The sequence below is a fragment of the Pipistrellus kuhlii genome, unplaced genomic scaffold, assembly GCF_014108245.1.
Source record: "Pipistrellus kuhlii isolate mPipKuh1 unplaced genomic scaffold, mPipKuh1.p scaffold_m20_p_90, whole genome shotgun sequence".
Taxonomy (NCBI): Eukaryota; Metazoa; Chordata; class Mammalia; order Chiroptera; family Vespertilionidae; genus Pipistrellus; species Pipistrellus kuhlii.
The window spans coordinates 282,541-305,000 of NW_023425596.1; the positions used below are offsets into that span (position 1 = coordinate 282,541).

Sequence of the window (22,460 nt, forward strand, 5' to 3'; positions counted from 1 at the left end):
TTTCTGTATCTGTACAGCGGGGTGGGGTGGGGGGTGATCTTGGTGATCTATAAAATGGGAGCACAGTGGGATCTCCGGAAGTGCCAGCCCCCTCCCTCTTCCTGACTGAGTCCTAGCAGATGTGGGTATAGGGGGGTGGTTTAAGGTGGTTTAGTCTCCTGATGGGTGAGTTGTCATCTAGGTTCCAGTGAGGGGAAAAGGGCAGAAGAGAGAAAAGGGGCAGCTGAGCATTGTCTGAAAATCATTAGAATAATACAAAGACTGACTATCTTCTGTATTTGGTTCTCACTGAATTCCTGACCCTCTGTGCCATTCTGTTCTGGCCCAGTTCCATGGGGGTGGCCCATTTTACAGGTGAAATAAAATATTCAGGGCGTGCCGAAACCGGTTTGGCTCAGTGGTAGAGCGTCGGTCTGCGGGCTGAAGGGTCCCGGGTTCGATTCCGGTCAAGGGCAAGTCCCCGTTAGGGGGTGTGCAAGAGGCAGCTGGTCGATGTTTCTCTCTCATCGACGTTTCTAGCTCTCTGTCTCTCTCTCTTCCTCTCTGTAAAAAATCAATAAAATATATTTTTAAAAAATATTCAGGGCGATGGGAGCATTTGTCCCAGTCACACAGCCAGTGGATGGCGGAGCTGGAATCTGCCTGAATCTGTTCTTAGTCTCAGAGCTGGGAGGGGAGGTGGTTGAGGACTCTGAAGCCTTCAGACATGGGAGGGCGCTTAGGAAGGGCCTCTGCTTTACAGACGGGGAAACTGAGGTTCAGACAGGGCAGGATAAGGGCCTTCCATTGGATGAGCTGCCTGTGTGAAGTGTGGGTATACTTAGCAAGAAACAGCGACGTCTGTCTTTGTGTAAAATTTATTACAAAGTGTAAGAACAGATACCGGTGAATCCCTTCACCCCCTCCACCTCCTCTCCCACCATATTCTCTGCAACTCTAGAAAAATAGTGTCCTCCTGCTCTCCCACCAGGGGGCGCCACCTCCTGCCTCGTCCAGCTTCAGGCCGGGCTCCTTCAGCTCTGCCGACCAGCGGTAACTGAGGCGCCCCAGGACCCTGGGCTCTGGGCCCCAGCTGTCTCAGCCCCCAGAAGCTGGGGGTCATCGGTAGCAGCACAGTGAGGATGTTTTGTCGAGGGTATGTGGGGTAGTGGTGACCATTTTCCCACGTGGGGCCTCCAGGATGGGCCACGGCCTCCCTCCTTCAGCCGGTGTCCCTCCAGCAGCCTCAGTGAGTCACCCCACCCCGAGGTGGGGCCCCTGGAGGCCTTGCATTTGAGGTGTTTTAGTCATAGGGCTGGGCCAGGAGTAGAAGAGAGAATGTCCTTGACCTCAGTCCTGGGGAAAGTAGCCTGGTTCTTCCTCCATGGGTCCTGGGGAGACAAAGGGAGATGGATGGACATCAGAGCAGACACCAGAGGAGGAGCTAGAGCGGGGACATGGAAGTGGAGGCGGACAGAAACCAGTGGGCAGAGGAGGAAGTAAGAGGGTGGGTGTACCCAGCACCAAGAGATGAAGAGCAGCCGGCATTTGGGTAGAACCAGAGAACGGGCCCAGGGACAGGCAGAGAGAGGGACAGACAGATTCCTAGCAATAAAGGGGAGGGTACTGAGGGCCAGCACAGGGGAAAAGAAATGTGGCCTTCCACCCCTGCCATCCCGTCCCAGGCTCGGAGTCCTTTCTCCCCAGCACTACTGGCTGTCTCGGGCCGTCCCCGGCCCCCCTCACCATCCAGGGTGCAGACCGGACCCCTTTCCTCCGGAACGCTCTCCTGCCCACACCCCCGCTCCGTACCCGCTATGTGGCCTCCTGGCTGGGTTCCGGGAGCTGCTTCAGGGCCGTGCTGAGCAGCTCCGTCAGGGTGTCCAGCTTCCCCGCCAGGGTGTCGATCCGCTTCTCCAGGGCCTGGTGCGAGCTGCTCAGGCCCAGCTGCAGGTCACACAGCATCATGTGCATCTGGGCAGGGAGAGGGACGGAGGCGTCAGGACTGAGGTACAGCCCCCCTGTCCGGCGGAGGAAGGCAGTGGAACGAACATTTAGTGACGGGCCCTCAAGGCTTATCCTCAATTGTAACAGGTACAAAGTATTGACCTCTATCACCCCCCTCCCCCATCCCCCACTACTTGGCAAAATCCTGAAAGTCATGGGGAGTGAGAATCCCGTCCCCATGTTTACAGCTGAGGAAACAGGCCTGGGCAGTTCATGGACAGGCCCGAAGCAGCCCCTACCACAGGGCCTAGGACCTTGTAGGTTCTCACTAATACTCATGGGACTGCTGACCCTATAAATTGATATCATGATTTTTTTTATTGTTATATGTATTATATATATATATTATTAATTTCTTTACAGAGAGGAAGAGAGAGGGATAGAGAGTTAGAAACATAGATGAGAGAGGAACATCAACCAGCTGCCTCCTGCACACCCCCCACTGGGGATGTGCCCGCAACCACGGTACATGCCCTTGACCAGAATCGAACCCGGGACCCTTGAGTCCGCAGGCCAACGCTCTACCCATTGATCCAAACCGGTTTCGGCAATAAAATATATATATTTAAAAAAATACGTGTGGGACTGACGAACGCCTGACTTTAAAAATCCACCTGCCCCCTCCCCCTGCCTTCTCAAACCAGGACTCACAGCTTCATCCGTGAGGGCACGGGAGCTTTCTCTGAGAAGTCTTTAATTCTGTGCTGGACGGCAAGATAATCTTGGGAAATTATCGCCTGTCAGTTCCGGCAGACCGAGGCCACGGCCTCCTCGCCGAGGCCTGTATCCGGGGCTGTGTTTACCCTGGCAGGGGCGCCGGGGGCCACTGTTTGGACTGTCACAGACTAATGAGGAAAGGCAAAGGCCACCGGGTGAGCAAAGGACACGTGAGCCCAGCCAAGGGGTGTGAGGGCCCACCCCGAGGGGCGAGCGTGTCCAGGCAGGCGAGGCTCCCTGGTCCCGGCCCCCTCTCCCCAGGAGCAGCAGAGATTGAGTTTCCCCACCACTGCCTCCCTTCCCCATGCCAGTGCCGTGCGTGCGCCTTTTATTGGCTTTGCCGTGTGTGCTTGGGCTTGGTTTGTATATTTGCTTTGGTTTTATTATTGCGTAAGAGTCAGAGTTTGAAGGAATTTTATATCCGTTCACAGGTAAGTAAGTTGACAGTGAAAATAATTTACAACCAAACACTGGAGTTGTGCCATTGTTTTTCTTTTAAGTTTAAAAAGGATCTCTCTGTATCATACGTGACTTTTAGAAACTCGGGATTGCATCACGCATTCATCCATCAGCCGCAGACCTTTCCTGAGTACCTGTGTGCCCGGCCCTGGCCGGCGCTCCCGGCCCCCGGCCCCCGAGCCAGGTCTCCCTGCCCGCAGCCCTGCCGCCCCTCCGCTCCCGCGGGACCCTGTACCTTGGAGATGTCCACCATGGAGTTCACCTGTTCCCGGAGCTTGCGGTGTTTCAGCCGCACCTGGCGGAACCTGTGGGAAGAAGCAGGGGTTCGGTTTTCCCATAAGCCTGGTCCCCAGTTGTGGCCCTAAGGCAAGGGGGGGATGGAGGGGAGGAGAGACCCACGTAGATACAGTACAAAGAGGAAAAGCTGCTAGAAAGCTGAAGTGGAGGCTGCACCCATGAGTCCACCTCCCTGGGAGAGACCCAGGTCTGGGGGTCCACAGACACCCCGAATATGCAAAGTCAGCCACCTCAGACTCACAAAGAGGGCCAGGCGATATCTGTTCAGTCACACACAGTGCATGCGGCTGTACACACACACACACACACACCAGTCCCCTCCCCCCATGTGGGTGCACGTGGGTGTGGGCTCCCGTACACGCATACACACACAGCAGCCCTCACGTGTTGATAGCAGCCAGCAGCTTGCGCTGGTGCCTGCGGGCAGCTCCGGAGTCCTTCCTGCGCGTATGTTTGTAGAACATCCAGGCCTCTTGCAGCACTCGGGCAGCCGACTCCCTCATCTGGGGGAGGGGGGCACAGTGTCAGCGCAGACTGACCCCTGGGCTCTGGGAAGAGGGGGCTGGGGGCCTGAGGGCCTGGGTGTGAGGGAGGAGGGACTAGGGGCCTGGGTCTGAGGGAGGAGGGGCCTTGGGGCCTGGGCTCCTGGGTCTGAGAGAGGAAGGGCTAGGGGCCTGGGTCTGAGGGAGGAGGACTGGGGACCTGGGGGCCTGGGTCTGAGGGAGGAGGAGCTGGGGACCTGGGAGCCTGGGTCAGAGGGAGGAGGGGCTGGGGGCCTGGACTCCCTGGGTCTGAGGAAGGAGGGGCTGGGGGCCTGGACCCCTGGGTCTGAGGGAGGAGGGGCTGGGGGCCTGGACCCCTGGGTCTGAGGGGGGAGGGGCTGGGGGCCTGGACTCCCTGGGTCTGAGGGAGGAGGGCTGGGGGCCTGGACTCCTGGGTCTGAGGGAGGAGGGGCTGGGGGCCTGGACTCCTGGGTCTGAGGGAGGAGGGCTGGGGGCCTGGACTCCTGGGTCTGAGGGAGGAGGGGCTGGGGACCTGGACCCCTGGGTCTGAGGGAGGAGGGCTGGGGGCTTGGACTCCTGGGTCTGAGGGAGGAGGAGCTGAGGGCCTGGGTCTGAGGGAGGAGGGAGGAGGAGCTGGGGTTGGGACTCCTGTGGAGCCCGCCCTCACCTCCTTGGCATACTGGATGTCCATCATGAAGTTGTGCACATGCTTCTCCGCCTTATTGAACTCCAGCTTCCGAGCCACCACGGCCACCAGCAGGGCTGTGCAGCAGACGCCCTGTGGGCACAGCAGGCACTGACACAGGGCCGTGGGGCTCTCTAGCCAGTCCTGTTCCACCAGCTCTCCTATGCCCCCCACTTCCTCCCCCCCCCCCCCCCCGAAATCCTCCAACAGCCACAGAAGGCAGGCCCGACCACCCCTAAGTGACAGACAGACAAACAGCTCCAAGCGGGGAGTGAGGATTAGAAAGTACGGGTCTGGGATGAACTCTTGTGTGTATTTACACCATCAAAATATTCTCTTTGGTTAAGGTGGCGATCGGCAAACTCATTAGTCACCAGAGCAGCAAACCGAGGCTTGTGAGCCGAAGGGTATGAATGGAGGAGGAGAGGAGGCCTGGGCTGGGCAAGGGGCAGGCCTCAGGCTCCTGCTGCTCACACCCAGGTGGCCATCACCCTCCTCCCTGGGGATCCAGCATGTCCTCCCTGGAGGGGAGATAAGGGTTGCATGGAAGGAACTGGATGCCTGGCTCTAGGAAGCGGAAAGGGGGAATGTCTGGATTCAGGAGGAGGCTGACTCTGGGAGGAGGCCTCCTGGGGCTGGAGAGCTCTGCCTCGTCCTTGAGGGCACTGGTGCTGGGGGGGGTGACAGATGCCTGGGACCATTATAACACCCCCCACCCCGCTTTCCTGAGCATCTCCTGTGTGCTGGGCACCCTTTGAGATCCTTTACATGTTTCAATTCATTTACTCTCCTCGAAGAGTTCCTAGTATGAATGCCCTCTTTCATAGATGAGGAAACCGAGACCTGGGAGGTGCATGGCGTGCTCCCAGCCAGGAAGTGGCAGGAACGGGATGTGTCCCCAGGCAGCCTGGGTCCCCAAGGCACACTCTTCCTGATTAGAGTCCGTAGCCTGGATGGAGGCTGGGAGCGTGGATTCCTCTCCCAGGGCTGGGAAACGGTGCCTGAGTCCTGGATGGCTAGGGGGCTGGGGGACGGGAGGACGGGGGGAGGGGAGGAGGCAGGATTCGGAGCCTCGATGAGGCTCAGGGTAGATTCCTGGACTCTGGAAGGAAATGGAGCTGGGAAGTTCAGGGCCTGGTGTTCCTGAGGAGGATGAGGTTTCAGAGAGAGCAAGGGTTCGGGGGATGGAGTCCTGTGTTTTATAAGGACATGGGGCTGGGGGGCTGTGTCCCAGTGAGGGACTGGGGCTACGGGGTGGCCCTGCCTGCCGGTGCTGGCTCCGTGGCCCCCTGGAGCCAGGGGGCGGCCAGTGCGAGAGGGGAGGGTCCCTGAGGCGCCCGTACTCACCATGACGCCGGTGCAGAGGCAAACAATCTTGCCCCACATGGTGCCCGGCACCACGTCCCCGTAGCCGATGGTCAGGAAGGTGATGGGGATCAGCCACAGAGTGTCTGAGAGGTGTCCGGTGGCGTTAACAGCCTGCCTATGGGGAAGGACGGGTTAGATCTGAAATGGCTCCAGGAGTTCCCGGGTGTCTGATACCCTCCTTCCTAATACATACCCACAGTCCCAAAAAGCACCCAGAAAAAACACACACAACCACCCCCCCCCCACAAAAACAGTAAGTTCTGGGCTTTGGAGAGCCTGCCTGGCCTCCCGGCTGCTGTGTGAGCTGGGCTGGACGCTCAACTTCTCTGATCTGTGGGACTTGAACCTGGTGCAGCCAGTTCCAAAGCCTGCTCAGTGTCTGTGAGGCTATCAGGCTGCTGTATTCAGAGTGTGTGCTGGGGGGTGGAGGGGGCAGAAACCCAGCCCAAAGTCCGCGTGTCAGACCCTGGCAGGGGCTGCATCCGCCCAGGGGAATGGAAGCCTCTTTTCCAGTTTCTACAAGACGCCGCCGGCTGGCCTAGAGGTGGCCCCATCGGGACTGAAAGGGTGGGTGGGACCCTGCATTTCCCCCTCACTTCACAGAAGGGGACATTTCGGTCCAGCCATGGAAGCGATCGAAAATCAGGACTTGCCAAAACCGGTTTGGCTCAGTGGATAGAGCCTGGCCTGCGGACTGAAGCGTCCCGGGTTCGATCCCTGTCAAGGGCATGTACTATGGTTGCGGGCACATCCCCGGCTGCAGGAGGCGGCTGATCGATGTTTCTAACTCTCTTTCTCTCTCCCTTCCTCTCTGTAAAAAAATCAATAAAATATATTAAAAAAAAAAAAAAGATAAAGAAAAGAAAATCAGGACTTGGCCAACTCTGGCCCGCAGACCCCTCCTGCATCGGGGTCAGTAAGGAACCACAGCTCAGACCCACTGAAGGAGTTTCTATACGTGGAGGCTGGCCCCTAATCGGTTTGGCTCAGTGGATAGAGCGTCGGCCTGCAGACTCAAGGGTCCCAGGTTCGATTCCGGTCAAGGGCATGTACCTTGGTTGCAGGCACATCCCCAGAAGGGGGTGTGCAGGAGGCAGCTCATCGATGTTTCTCTCTCATCAATGTTTCTAATTCTCTATTCCTCTCTGTAAAAAATTAATAAAATATATTTTAAAAAGAAGTGGGGTTGAGTCTGTGCTGTAAATAAGCTGCCTCCTCATCCCAAAGTACAGCCACGCTGGAGGGAGGACCTCTGCCGTAGGAGTTAGAGATGTGACTCCCGTCCCAACGTCCCATTTTTCAGATAAACATGGCGGGAGGACCATTCGTTGACCCTGATCATGACCGATTCCCCAACTGGGGACACTGAGGGGAGGGCCTGCCAGATGAAGTTTAAAATGACAAAGATGGGAATTGCCAGGGAGACTTGAAAGCTGGTGGAATTTGTAAAAATGGTCCCATTGTACAGATGAGAAAACAAGCTCAGAAAGGAGCGATCTGAAGCCAGGTCTCTCCCTCTCCGCCTCCCCCCAAGAATCCTATGCCAGGTGGACTTTACACGTGAGTGGGCATCCCAGTCACTTGTTAAGACAAATTGCTTGGCCCCGCCTGTCAGAGAGTTTTAAATCCGGTTGGTCTGGATGGGGCCTGAGAATTTGGTTTTGCAACAAGTTCTCAGGTGATGCTGCTGGCCCGGAACCACACTCTGAGAACCATGGGCTAAGGTTACCCACAATTGTGTGTGTGTGTGTGTGTGTGTGTGTGTGTGTGAGAGAGAGAGAGAGAGAGAGAGAGAGAGAGAGAAGAGAGGCGGGGGGAGAGGAGGGAGGGAATAGAGAGAGATATCATCTGAAGTTCGGAAAGGGCACAGGCCCAGCATCAGGGCGAAGGATGCCCAGCAGGCAGCCTGGAATCAGGTACCAGTTCCGTTAGGGCCGTGGGCAGCCAACTCATTCGTCAGCAGCGCCAAATACCAGCAGGACAAGGATTGAAATTTCTTTGGAGAGCCACATTTTTTAAACTTAAGCTTCTTCTAACACCACTTCTTCAAAACCGACTCGCCCAGGTCCGTGACGTTTTGGGGAAGAGCCACACTCAAGGGGTCCAAAGAGCCGCATGTGGCTCGCGAGCCGCAGTTTGCCCACCACGGCCTTCGGGCATTCTCTTTCAGAGAGGCCCCCAAACAACCCCCCGTGGGCATCACGGGGAGCACCCACACGGCATCCGTGCTGGCCCCTCCGAGGCAGACGCCGTGCTTGGCCAGGCCTGGGCTCTGAGCCGGAGCAGACAGATGCCTGGCACCTGAGGCCGGAGAGGCTGGCCCGGAAGCCGGAAGGGAAGGGCTTCCTAGGCTCTGCGTGTGCCCGGGGAGGGGGAGGCCGCAGGTGGAGGAAGGGCTGGGGCCGACCTGGACACATGTGGACAATGGCCTTCTCCACAACTGGGCCCCAGGGACACCCAACCTGCAGGCCAGCAGGGCGCTCAGCAGGGCGCTGCTGCTGCAAGCGGCTCCCCCAGAGGCTCCTGGTACCACCCCACACCCCCAGCACCCAGCACCCTCACCTCTCGGCCACCGACAGCACCCAGGCGGTGGTGAGCCACAGGCCCAGCGTGAGGCCGAGCAGCAGGCGGCCGGGGTGCGTGTTCATGTAGAGCTTGGCCACGAACCAGTGGCGGAAGCGGACCTGGTTGAGCGCGCCGATGCTGCGGTAGGACGCGTTGAGCAGCACGCCGCTGCGCAGCAGCACGGCGCGGGGCACCAGGTAGAGGCGCAGCAGCATGGCCAGCGACAGCAGCGCCTCGCCCTGGCTCAGGAAGCCCGGCCAGGGCTGCGGCGCGCTGGGCAGCGGGCACGGCGGGGCCCGCACGGGCGCCGGGTGCAGCCCGCACACCGCCAGCTCCACCACGATCTGCGCCGCCTGCCGCCCCGTCAGCGCCACGCGCCAGTCCCGGAGGCTGTTGTCCGTCATGAACAGCTGCGGGGAGGGAGGGTGCGAACCGGGGGAGAAGGAGGGGAAGAAGGGGGGTCACATGGAGGTCAGGCGCCGGACGCCAGCCTGCTGCCCGGAGATAAGGGGGCCGCGCCCGCCGCCAGGCCAGGGGAGGAGGCAGATAGCGCAGGGGCGTGGGCCCGGAGGGTGGGCGAGGAGCGGGCAGCGCTGGAGGAGGCCGTTCCTCCCCTTCTCCCCTCCCTGCTAGGGCAGCCCCCTTCCAGGCGCCTGGGAGGCCCTACTGCGTGTCCCTGGCCTCCCAGGCGCCTGAGATTGTTCTAGGACAGTGTTTCCCAAACTTCTCTCACGATGAGAATCACCTGGTGGAGTTGTTAAAATACAGATTCCTGAATCCCAACTAAGGAGGGCTAAACTAGGATTTTTGGGAACTGCCGAAACCGGTTTGGCTCAGTGGATAGAGCGTAGGCTTGCGGACTGAAAGGTCCCAGGTTCGATTCTGGTCAAGGGCATGTACCTGGGTTGCGGGCACATCCCCAGTAGGGGTTGTGCAGGGGGCCACTGATCGATGATTCTCTCTCATCGATGTTTCTAACTCTCTATCCCTCTCTCTTCCTCTCTGTAAAAAAAAAAAAAAAATCAATAAAATATATATTTTTTAAAAAGATTAGAATTTTTGAGAACATATAGGTAAACTTGTATACTTAACTAGTGTTCTAAGACAGAGCACCAAGTTAATTCTATACTTAACTAGTGCTCTAAGGCAGAGCACCAAGTTAATTCTATACTTAACTAGTGCTCTAAGGCAGAGCACCAAGTTAATTGTATACTTAACTAGTGCTCTAAGGCAGAGCACTAAGTTAAGTGTACAATTTTACCTATATGTTCCCAAAAATTCTAGTTTAGCACTTCTTAGTTGGGATTCAGTAATCTGTAGTCTAACGTCTCCACCAGGTGATTCTCATCATGAGCGAAGTTTGGGAAACACTGTTCTAGGAACTGATGGGAACAAAAGACAGAAACTCGCCGCCAAAACCGGTTTGGCTCAGTGGACAGAGCGTCGGCCTGCGGACTGAAAGGCCCCAGGTTCGATTCCGGAAAAGGGCACGTACCTTGGTTGCGGGCACATCCCCGGTAAGGGGTGTGCAGGAGGCAGCTGGTTAAGGTCTCTCTCTCTCATTGATGTTTCTAGCTCTCTATCCCTCTCTCTTCCTCTCTGTAAAAAAATCAATAAAATATATTTTTAAAAATAATAAATAGACAAAAACTCCTGCCTTCTGGAGCTTCCCCTCCACATCCCTGGGGCCACCTCCCAGTCCTGTGTCTGGGACATGTATGTGTGCAGTGAGCGTGATCACACACCGTGAGCGTGACCACAGCTGACACCCAGAGGGGCGTTTTGGGTGTGCGGGGCCCCGCTTACGTGCTGTGGCTCAGCGAGTGCTCTCAGCTCATGGGGGTGAAAGTGTTATTACCCCCACGTTACAGGTGTGGGAGCGGAGGCCCAGGTCCCGCAGGTCGGCCGGCCGTGGCCCAGCCAGGCCACAGGCTCAGGACACTTCACGGCTCACACGACTGCGGTGAGCGGTCATGTGTACTTTGTGCCAAGCACCTCTTACATACCAGCCCGGCAAGGGCCATTAAGGCACATGACCCATAGCCCCGTCTTACAGGGGGGCAGGGAGGAGGGAACAGGATCTGGGGATGGGGGTGCACCGGAGGGGTCCAGGGGTGGAGAGACATGACGCTGGAGGGAGGAATGGGTGGGAAGGGCTTCTGAGTCAGGAGGGCACTGGCACAGAGGCGAGCGCAGGAGTGGGGGCAGGGGGGCGTGGCCATAGCCCCCGGGGGATCTCGGCTGCTTGGGATTGGAGTAGGTGGAGATTCAGAGATGGAGGACTGAGATCTGGGAGGCTGGGCCTGACGTGAGGCTGCCGGGGGCAGAGTAGACAGAGGCCTGGGGGCAGGAACTGAGCATCTGTGAGTGTGGAGGGGTGGGGGTGGGGGGGAGACGGGGTGCAGGTGGAGGAAGGGAAGCGGCTGCTCAGGAGGCCCTGTTGGCCTGTCCACAGTTCATCCCGTCCCAGTGGGTGAGGGTGTGGACGCATCTCAGGCAGAGGAACCTCATTACTCAGCCCCGGAGGAGGAGGATGGAAAGTGTGAGCCGGCAGGGCGTGGCGGGGGGCTGGCGGCAGAAGGAAGGGGTTGGGGCGGGGCCCAGGCTACCTGGATCTCTTTGGCGTGAAAGGCCACGATGAAGCAGAGGAGCAGGAAGGTGGAGATGCTGATGGTGCACTTAACCAGGAACAGGTAGAACGCCCACTGTGGGGAGAGAGAGGGAAAGGGGTGAGATCCCAGGTCTCTCCTCTCGGTCTCCTCTACCTTCCTCCCTAACCGCCTCTCCTTCTCCCTTCCCAGTTCCCTGGACTCCTTTCCCCGCAAGCCACAACCCAGTGCCTCCCGACATCTCAACTCCGGGAAGTCTCAAACCCATCCTCTGGTCCCCATCCTTCCCAACCGGACAGTCCTGGCCGCTCCTCCTCCTCCTCTGCCCTTCTCCTCGGACCCACATCCCTCAGGGGAGAGCTGGAAATGCACATTCCTTCTTTAAAAAAAAAAATATATATATATATATATATATATATATATATATATATATAGTCCATCAACCAGATCTAAAATAGCATGGCTGATAGGTACGCATAAGGAACTATTTGACATTGAAATGGGGACTCAAAAGAACTGTTGGCCCAGAAAGGAACTCACTACAGAACTCAGATTCATTTGCGTCTCAGCATAACCATTATGGCTTGTCTCAGTTTCGGTTCTTACAAGGGTATCTCTTGGATCACATGATCTCACACATCTAGAGGAAATGATGAACAACATAGACTGATGAACAAAAACAGACCCAGAGAAGGAGAAGCAGCGATCAGACTCTCAAACCTCAGAGGGAACGTAGGGGAGGGTGGGGGTAAGGGGGAGAGATCAACCAAAGGACTTGTGTGCCAGGGGCCATGGACAATGGGGAGTGAGGGCATTTGTAGGGAGGGGTTTGGGATGGGATTGGGGGGGTGAGGACAATTATAATATGTGATACCATAATCAATAAAAAAATTAAAAATATATATATATTTTTTTTTTATTGATTTCAGAGAGGAAGAGAGAAATAAAAACATCAATGATGACAGGGAATCATTGATTGGCTGCCTCCTGCATGCCCCCTACTAGGAATGGAGCCCACAACACAGGCATGTGCCCTTGGCTGGAATCGAACCTGGGACTCTTCAGTCCATAGGCCTTTGATAGGTCCTCCCTTCCTCCAACTGATGGACAGAGGAAAACTCCACCTGCAGCCAGACATTCCTGAGCACTGAACCACCAATCAGCACCTGCCAAACACCCTAAGCCCCCGATTCCTAAGTCCCTAGGTCCCTAATCATAGGCCTTACAGGAAACCACCAATCAGCGTGTGCTGAGTGCCCTAAGCCCCGTCCCCTCTCTTTCCTCCCCTTAAAGGTGCTTGTACCCCGGCCCTCACTCTCTTCCGCTCTCTCTGGAAGCAGCTGGCAGTGGTACTCTTCTCTTCAATCAAGCTTGTGTCCTGGCATCTCGATCTCCATCCAGCCCTCTCTATTTCATCTTTCACCCTTGACAAGAATCGAACCCGTGGCCCTTCATTCCGCAGGCCAGACACTCTATGCACTGAGCCAAACCAGCTAGAGCGATTCACATTCCTTCTTAATTCCTGGCCACTTCCTCATCCAAAATAGCTCCTCAGCCTGGCCATGGTCACTCAGCGGCTGAGCATTGGTCTAGGAACCAGGAGGTCACGGTTCAATTCCCAGTCAGGGCACATGCCCAGGCTGCGGGCTTGATCCCCAGTAGGGGGGAGGGGCGTGCAGGAGGCAGCCCACCAATGATTCCCATTGATGTTTCTCTCCTTCTCCCGTCCTCTCCGGAAGGGGCAGAGTGGACAGAGGCCGGGGGGCAGGCCCTCAGCGTCCGTGAGCGTGCCAGGGAGATGGCACTGCAGGTGGAGGAAGGGCTGGGGCTGCTCCAGCAGGCTCTGTGGGTCTCTGTTCCTCCATGGTTTGTGTGTATGTGGGGGTGTGCCTGCACCTCCCCTCCCAAAAAAATCACTAGAGACCTGCCTGCCTCCCTCACCCCCAAACCCAGAAGCAGACATTTATTTGGCCTCTGAAGTGTGCCCCCTGCCCTTCCCTTCCTACCCAGCTGGCCTTGCCCTAGAAAGCAACTTCAAGTCGCACCCCCATGCCCCAATTCTCAGGGAGCCTAGAGACTGTCACTCAGCACCCAAGGAATGAATGACACCCTCCCCTGCCCTCACACAGGGGGCTGAGTCTCCGAGGGCCTCAGAGAAAGACCCTCCGCCCCCTCCTGTGTCCTGCCTCTCCTCTCCCTGACCTGCCGCCCCCTCTCCTGGCTCTAAGCCCAGGGCTGATCTGGCGGGAAGGACATGGCACCCAGAAGACACAGAGCAGGCTTCTCCCTCTTCGTGTGGCAGGGCCTTGGAGGAATCTAGGGGAGGACGGAGAGGGGATTGGGACGGCCAGATTCCCCAGGAGGAGCTGGGAGGGTGTCCCTGCCTGGGGAGCCGGGGAGGGGGGGGGGTTGTCAGGGGAATGAGACCTCCTGGGCTCCCACCTGCTTCTCCTGAGACACCTGCTTCTCCTGAGATGCTGCCAGCGCCCCTGGAGGGGGCAGGTCCCCCCCACCCCCCTGCAGGGGAAGAGAGCCAGTTTCCTGCTCCAGGGCCTGCCCCCCGCAGCCTGAACAATGGTGCTGTTGTCCACGGCCCTCCACCCCTCTCTGGAACCTCCTCCCCCGTCTCTGTCTTTTTATTTTTATTTTTATTAATGTATTTTATTGATTTTTTTTTTTTTTTTTTTTTTTTTTACAGAGAGAAAGGGAGAGGGATAGAGAGCTAGAAACATCGATGAGACAAACATCGACCAGCTGCCTCCTGCACACACACACACACACACACACCCCCACTGGGGATGTGCCCGCAACCAAGGTACCTGCCCTTGACGGGATTCGAACCCGGGACCTTTCATTCTGCAGGCTGATGCTCTATCCACTGAGTCAAACCGGTTTCGGCCTGCCTCTGTCTTTAGTTTGTTCCAAACGCTGCCCAACGAGACGCAGCCCCCTCCTCACACTGCAGTGCGCTTCCCGCGGCCATGCCTACCCTCTCGGACCCTGGACACTCCCCCACGCCGCTCTGGGGCCTCCGTCTCACTGCCCTCCACGTCTGGACCCGGGCACCTGCCTCTCCTCCAGCCCCTGGCCCCTGGAGAGCGGTGTCCGGTCCCTGTGCCACAGGCTCCTTAGACTGAGCTGGAGGTGGGGAGGGGAAGGCAGCCAGGGAAACGGGGCTGCGGAGAGCACCCCCCCGCCCCCCAGGATCCCGTACTTTACCCCTCATCCAGCTTACAGACGGGAAAGCAGGCCCAGAGCCTCGCAGGCTCCACAGAACCTCACTGCTGCAGGCAGAAGCCCGGCAGGTGGAAAAGGAAAAGACGAAATGAAAGGGAGGAGGTGGACGGAGCTGGTCAGAGTGACCCCCTCGTGCCTTCCTATCTGCCAGAGTTCCCATGTCCTCGCCTCCCCTGCTGGGCAGGGAGCGGGCGCCGAGCGGGGGGTAGGCTCGGCCATGCTTCCTGTTGGCCTGGGCCTCAGCCGCCCCACCCCCTCGGTGCCCGCTGCCCTCCTCTTGGCCTCCTGGCCGAGGAAGCCAGTCTGTCCCGACCTTCCGTGGGGCTCCGGCCACCGGAGAGAGCCGCCTGCCTCCCTCCCTCACCTCCACCTCCCAAGCGTGAGCCTCCATCCCCCCCACCCCCCCCAGAACCCTCCTCCAATCAGTGCCCCCCTCCCGGCCCGACCAGCCCGATCCCACATCCCTTCACCCAGACTGGTCTCCAACCCCTCCTTTCCTGTTGAGCAATTCAGTTCTGTCCTCAAGCCGCTAATTCCTCCCCGTGTCCTCCCCGTGCCCGTGGTGGCCCCGCCGGCCGGGCCTGGAATGTGCGGGGAGCTGCTCGGACTTGTCCGGGGCCCCACCTGTGCTTTCCCTTTCCTTTCGCTGTCCCGTCAGGTCCGTCCCCCAAAGATGCTCCAGGCCTCCTCCTCCAGCCCCGGAGCCGGGCCCTCCTCCCCCGGGACCAGGGGTCCGGCTATCAGCCTACGTCTCCATTACTTCCCAGATTGCTCAGCATATAGATTCTGAGGGAGTTGGGCTTCTTAATGATACAGAAGGTCAGAGTGCGCGCGTGCGTGCGTGTGCGTGTGTGTGTGTGTGTGTGTGTGTGTGTGACCGTGTCCACCCCCCCCCACCCCAGCCAGTTTCTTCTGGCCTCTACCCTTAGTGCTGAGGTTCTGGGTAAACTTTCGGGTTTAGATAGGGACCAAGGAGCCACCCGCCTACTGGAAGAACTTAGTTCCTCTCCTCACCCTCCCTTCGCCAAACCAAGGGTTACCGTTGCCCTTATCTGCTCTTGGGGGACCTGAGTATCTGATCACACCACACACACACACACACACACACACACACACCAGGGTTCCTGGACCTCCAGCTGTCTGACTGCAATACCTTCACCGACTGAGACCCCTGTCCGTTCTGCAGAGAGAACTCCCAGCCTTTGCCTCCCTAGATCCCAAGCTCCTCAGCCCCAGTCCCCTCTGTCCTCAGACCCAGGAGTCCAGGCCCCCAGCCCCTCCTCCCTCAGACCCAGGAGTCCAGGCCCCCAGCCCTCCTCCCTCAGACCCAGGAGTCCAAGCCCCCAGCCCTCCTCCCTCAGACCCAGGGGTCCAGGCCCCAGCCCCTGCTCCCTCTGACCCAGGAGTCCAGGCCCCCAGCCCCTCCTCCCTCAGACCCAGGGGTCCAGGCCCCCAGCCCCTGCTCCCTCTGACCCAGAGTCCAGGCCCCCAGTCCCTCCTCCCTCTGATCCAGAGTCCAGGCCCCCAGCCCCTCCTCCCTCAGACCCAGGAGTCCAGGCCCCCAGCCCTCCTCCCTCAGACCCAGTGGTCCAGGCCCCCAGCCCCTCCTCCCTCAGACCCAGGAGTCCAGGCCCCCAGCCCCTCCTCCCTCAGACCCAGGGGTCCAGGCCCCCAGCCCCTCCTCCCTCAGACCCAGGGGTCCAGGCCCCCAGCCCCTCCTCCCTCAGACCCAGGGGTCCAGGCCCCCAGCCCCTCCTCCCTCAGACCCAGGGGTCCAGGCCCCCAGCCCCTCCTCCCTCAGACCCAGGGGTCCAGGCCCCCAGCCCCTCCTCCCTCAGACCCAGGGGTCCAGGCCCCCAGCCCCTCCTCCCTCACACCCAGGGGTCCAGGCCCCCAGCCCCTCCTCCCTCAGACCCAGGGGTCCAGGCCCCCAGCCCTCCTCCCTCAGACCCAGGAGACAGGCCCCCAGCCCTCCTCCCTCAGACCCAGGGGTCCAGGCCCCCAGCCCCTGCTCCCTCTGACCCAGAGTCCAGGCCCCCAGCCCCTCCTCCCTCTGACCCAGAGTCCAGGCCCCTAGCTCCTCCTCCCTCTGACCCCTCTGACCCCGGAGTCCCAGCCCCCAGGCCCCTCCTCCCTCTGACCGGGGAGTCTCAGCCCCCAGCCTCCGGTGGCCCAGCATGAGTTCCACTCACCGTGCACCCTCCGAACCACAGCATCTCTGCGTGAAGCACCATGAGCCCGATGCCGATTCCCGCCAGGGTGAGTGCCCAGCAGGCCAGCCACCTCTCCTGCTCCAGCAGGCGCTTTCGCCGCCGAAGGGCTCCCAGGCCAGGCACCAGCTCCCCGCCCATGGCCCCCTGGGTCTTGGGACTCAGCCAGCTTCCTGCCCAGGGTCCCCCACCTCGCAGCACACAAAGGGCAGCCACCGTGGCTGGCAGGTCCTCAGCCTGCTCCGCTCAGCTGCTCTGGGCTCTCGCTTTGAGGCACGGAGAGCCGGTGCCCTCTGGGGGTGGTGTCTGCTGGGCAGGGCAGGGAGGGGCCCGGAGGCCCTTGGGCAGAGGGGCGGCTCCCCAGCCCCACTTCTCAGACTAAGGAGGGGCCGGAGTGTGTCTTGGGGCAGAGCAAGGAAGAAGTGTGCATCCTCCTGGATCAGACACACTGACACAACGGTCACTCACAACGGTCTGCCCTGTGAGCACACACCTACATCTGGCCACGCCCAGGCCCCATGTGACACCAGCACACCCAGCGTGGTCACAGACAGACCCGAACACACACGGCCACACTACACAACCTACACCAAGTGACTCACAACTCCCAACACGTTCTGAAACCCACAGCCACACCCAGACACCACATTCACGGGGTGACACACTCCGGCACTCGGCGAGGAGGCAGACAGCGCCCCGTGGCACACACAGCCACCCAAATACTGTCTGCTCACAGGCACAAACATTGCAACCAAAATGGGCACAGCATGGCCCGACACTCAGAGCCACACCCAGACACCACATATTGGATGCACATACATACCCAAGCACAACATACAGCGAGTGTTCTGCGCACACACACAGGTGGTATTGACATGGCGGTGCCCAAATGCCACACACACACACACACACACACACACACTGGTGTTAACAGTGCACTCTCATTCCACGCCTGGGGAATGATATCCAACACATGTGGACACACAACACTTAGGGACAGGGGACAGTCCCCATCACCCAGCACATGGGAAAATGCACACGGACACATGCCATGCACATGGCAACTCACACAGACGCCCAGAGGCTGGTTCACAGCACACACAGTGTGCCCCGGACACATGCCAGTAGGAGAGCAGTGTGAACAGACACAGGCAGAGACCTGTGCTGCACAGCAACACACAGGGTCCCCAACAGCACGAGCCCAAAGTAAGACCTCACAGAGGACACAACCCAGAATCGTGTCCCTGTGGGCACAGGCACCCCAGTGCCCAAATGCAACCTGTACAGAGGAAAACATGCACCACCGCCTCTGACAAGCACCTCCAGTCACCGTGTACAGCAGCCACACAGGACCCCGCACTCCTCATGCTCTGCCACGCACGACCACACCAAGGCAGCAGGCACAGGGAAATACACACACACACACACACACACACGCAGTGAACTCAGCACAGCGGCCCCACACGGCCCCACGCCGCCTTTGACAAACACCGCGTGTCACATGACTCAGCAGATAGGACCCGCGGACGCAGCTGATAGGCCTGCAACAGCACCCCACACACCGCCAGAGGACAGCCTGCCGCACATGCAATACACAACCTCACAGCACAACACCCTCTGGCTGTGGGCAGGGAGAGGAGAGGCCCCCCAACAAGGACACGCACCTCCACATAAAACACACGATCACCTCACTGAGGAATGCACGGCCTTACCCGTACTAGTACAGCACCCAGAGAGACACACACCACACACTGACACACAGGCCGGCACACACAGTGCAGGGTGTGACCACATGCCGGAGGCACCATGGGGACACACACCTCGCACAGCGTCACACCCCGATCTCCCGACACACCGCTGGCCCCAGGGGCACCACGCTTGGGGGAACACAGAGACGTAACCCCTCTCCTCTTTCGGGTCCCATGTCACGCAGAAACACGGGCCCGCCAGCAGCTACACAGAGCCCTGCACTCCACATGCTCTGTCACGCACGATCACACAGAGGCAGCACGCACAGGGAAATACACAGCCACACAAACACACAAACACTGCTGTACACGGTGCTTGGTGGTGCTCGTCAGGGAAATGAGACACGCACAGACGTGCCTGGCAACACACTAACACAACCCACACAGACACACCCGGAGACACCAAACCGCACACACAGACACTCCCAGTGACAAAAGCACAACCCGCACCGGGGCCCTGCCCTGTGGCACACATGGCTTTCGCCGGGCACACGCAGATGCCACACGCGTGTCTGCTCGGAGGAACGGCTGCTGCCGGCGCTCCTGGGCTGAGCCTCAGCACCCTGGCACCTGCCGCCCTTGGGCCTGGCACGGGTCCCTGTGCCTCTCCTCCAACTCCTCTCCTCGTCTCTCCAGCTCCAGAAACCTCTGGGTTCGTGTTTATTTCTGCCTCCTGTCTTTCTCAGTCTCTGCTTTTCTCTCCTTTCACGCCTTTGTCTCTTTCTACCACTCTGTCTCTGTCTCCCTGAGCATTTCTGACTCTCTCTGCCCGTTTGTTCCGCTTCTCTCTCTGCTCTTTATCTCTCTCTTTCGGCCTCCCTCAGCTCCGTGTCTCTGTGTGTCTGTTAGCATCTCTGTCTCCGTCTTCGTTCTCGTGTCCCTCTCTGTTTTTCTTTATCCTCGCTCCCTGCCACTGTCTCTCTGCCTCCCTGTCTCTCTCTGTGCTTATCAACGTCTGTGTCCCTGTGTTTGTCTGATTCCATCTCTGTCTCTGCTCTTTTCTGTCTCATTTTCTCTCTGTCTCTGTCTCTTGCTGGCTCTAGGTCTCCCTCTGTCCATGGCCATAGCTCTGTTTCTCTCCCGGCCTTTTCAAGTTCCACCCACCCCACCCCACTCAGAGGCCAAGGACCAGAGACTCAGAGACTGCCCGAGATACAGAGACCTCCAGCACCAGCCCCTCCACAGCTGTGCCTCAGGGCAGGCACCAGGGAAACCGACACAGGGAGAGATCTTAGTGGTGAAGCCAGATGTGTGTGTGTGTGTGTGTGTGTAAGAGAGAGAGAGAGAGAGAGAGAGAGAGAGAGAGAGAGAGAGAGAGAGAGAGAGATCGAGAAGGAGGACGGGAGGAGAGTAGGGAGAGAGAATGAATTAAAAACAAAAGCAGAGCCAAAACTGGTTTGGCTCAGTGGATAGAGCATCGGCCTAAGGACGGAAAGGTCCCAGGTTCGATTCCGGTCAAGGGCATGTACCTTGGTTGCGGGCACATCCCAAGTAGAGGTTGTGCAAGAGGCAGCTGATCGGTGTTTCTCTCTCATCGATGTTTCTAACTCTCTATCCCTCTCTCTCCCTCTCTGTAAAAAAATCAATAAAATATATTAAACAAAACAAAAAACAAACAAACAAACAAACAAACAACAACAAACAAAGCAGAGATGGAGAGAGAAGAGACCCAGAGGTAAAGAGACAGCAGAAACCAGAATCAGGACACGAAGTTATTGCAGAGAGGTTTTGTCTTCGAGGAGACCACGAGTGAGAGACGAAAGGAGCAAAGGCTGGGCATGGGAGATGCCAGGTGGGCGGCAGTGGGGACACAGTGGGAAGGGCACCTGCCTCCAAACTGAAGTCCCAGGCTTTGGGGGTCAGTGTGTAGGACACTTGGCTTGAGCCGGCTCCCTCCAGTCCAGGGAGGGGCTGAGCTGGGCGGTGGGGGTGACTCAGGGCCCCAGAGCTTCCTGTGACTCAGCTCTGGTCTCAGTCCTGGAGGGGGTGGAGGGGAGGAGGGTCTCTGTAAAAGAGAGGAAGTGAGGAGCACCACAAGGCCTCTGAGCCTGGGCCGGCCCCTAGGAGGGGACTGAGAGCTGCCACAGGGACGTATAGGAGAGGAGTGGACTGGGGGTGTGGACTCTGGGGGCCCAGACTCCTGATTCTGAGAAAGGAGGGGGCTGGGGGCCCAGACATCTTCAGAAAAACCAGAATAACTGATTCCAAAGTCCCTGGGACTTTTTGCTGGCCTCGTCCCAGCTGCCCCACCTTCCTCCCAACCCCATCTCCGGGTCTGGAACAGATCCAGTGCCTTGGGGCCCAGCCGGAAGGGGCTAAGCACAAAGGGTTGTTTAACCGCTCAGGGAGTGAAGAAGAGGGTGTCTCAGGCGGAAAGGTCACTCGTCGCCCAGGGCTGGAGCAGGGAAAGGAGAGGCTGAAGTGGGGGGTGTGGGGGGGCCGTGGGTAAGACTTCCTGAAAGCCAGGCCAGTGGCTGCAAATCCTCCAGGGCAGACAGTTTTTTGGATTAAGGCAGTGGGTGGCTTCAGGGCATCGGGCTACTGACACCTAGTGGTGGTCTTGGGAACTGCAGGAACTCTGCTCGTGTAGCCCAGTTTCCTGTCAGCATAACACTGAGCACTTACTGAGTGCAGGTACCGCGCTAAGCATTGAGAGTATCCTATCTAATAAAAGAGTAGTATGCAAATTAAGCATCACTCCCCTACACCCACAAGCCACGCTCACCAGCTATGCCCACAAGCCAATCAGGAGTGAATATGCAAATATACCCAACCAAGATGGCTGTGGACACAGAGGGCTGGAGGGAGGCTTGAGTTTCCCTGGTAATGGAGGAAGCCAAGCTTTTTGCCGGCCTAAGCCTCCACTCAAGGCTACAAAATTTCAATGATAGAAGGTAAACAAATCCAAACAGAAATGGCTGCCTCCTCTGAGGGAGCAGAAGGCTTGGCTCTGCTCCAGGCTATAGTTTCAATTGTAGAAGGTAAATAAACCCCAGATACCAGGGCCTCTGCTTGGGTCGCTGGAGGGCATGGCTGGTCTGCAAACCACCACAGGCCCTCTCATGCCCCAAGGGAACCCCCACCCTGATCCAGGACGTTCTTCAGAGCAAACCAGCTGGCCCCCTCCTGTGCACCAGGCCTCTATCCTAACTAATAAAAGGGTAATATGCAGATTGACCATCACTCCAACACACAAGATGGCTGCCATAGATGGCCAGCAGGGGAGGGCAGTTGGGAGGCACCAGGCCTGCAAGGGAGGGCAGTTGGGGGTGATTAAGCTTGCAGGTGAGGGCAGTTAGGGGTGACCAGGCTGGCAGAGGAGGGAAGTTGGGGTCAACCAGGCCTGCAGGGAAGGGCAGTTGGAAGGAACCCAGGTTTGCAGGGGAGAGCAGTTGTGGGGGAGCAGGCCTGCAGGGGAGGGCAGTTAGGGGCAAACAGACTGGCAAGGAAGCAGTTAGGCATCAATCAGGCTGGCAGGGGATTGGTTAGGGGGTGATCAGGCTGGCAGGCAGAAGCAGTTAGGGGCAATCAGAAAGGCAGGCAGGCGAGCAGTTGGGAGCCAGCAGTCCTGGACTGTGAGAAGGATGTCCGACTGCACGTTTAGGCTCAATCCCACCGAGGGGTCCCTCGAGGGGTTCCAGATCGGAGAGGGTGCAGGCTGGGCTGAGGGACACCCACCCCCTGCATGAATTGCGTGCACCAGGCCTCTAGTAGTAATAATAAAACGGACAAAACCCCTGCCCTCACGAGCCCCCAAGCTAAAGGAAGTCTGGTGGTCTTGTCAATCTCGCTCTCTTGCTCTGGCTCTCACTCTGGCTCTGTATTTGCTTCTTCTCTGTGTGCCCCACTGGCCTTGCTTCTCAGCTTCTGTCTCTTGGTCTTTGTCTCCATTGGCTTGTTTTTTCCCTTTCTCCTTTTTTCTTTCCCTCTGTTTTTGTTTATTTTAGTCTTTGTATCTTTTTAAAATATATATTTTATTGATTTTTTTACAGAAAAGAAGGGAGAGGGACAGAGAGTTAGAAACATTGATCAGCTGCCTCCTGCGCACCTCCTATTGGGGATGTGCCTGCAACCAA

The 22,460-nt window shown here is 58.2% G+C and overlaps 1 protein-coding gene across 2 annotated transcripts; it reads right to left on the reverse strand.

Moving 5' to 3' along the window:
* Positions 1-843: 843 nt before the first annotated feature.
* KCNN4 (potassium calcium-activated channel subfamily N member 4) lies at positions 844-18,580 on the reverse strand. Of its 2 annotated transcripts, none has more exons than XM_045578197.1 (9): positions 18,457-18,580; positions 11,190-11,285; positions 8,578-8,990; positions 5,995-6,130; positions 4,630-4,740; positions 3,844-3,962; positions 3,398-3,467; positions 1,792-1,953; positions 844-1,370 (listed from the first exon to the last, which is right to left on the reverse strand). In XM_045578197.1, the coding sequence occupies exons 3-8, from the start codon at positions 8,982-8,984 to the stop codon at positions 1,795-1,797; spliced, it is 1,002 nt and encodes a 333-aa protein (XP_045434153.1). In that variant the 5' UTR covers positions 8,985-8,990; positions 11,190-11,285; positions 18,457-18,580; the 3' UTR covers positions 844-1,370; positions 1,792-1,794. The 2 variants fall into 2 exon arrangements, with proteins under 2 accessions (XP_045434153.1, XP_036284637.1); XM_036428744.2 differs by lacking the exon at positions 18,457-18,580 and adding an exon at positions 16,619-17,548.
* Positions 18,581-22,460: the final 3,880 nt, after the last annotated feature.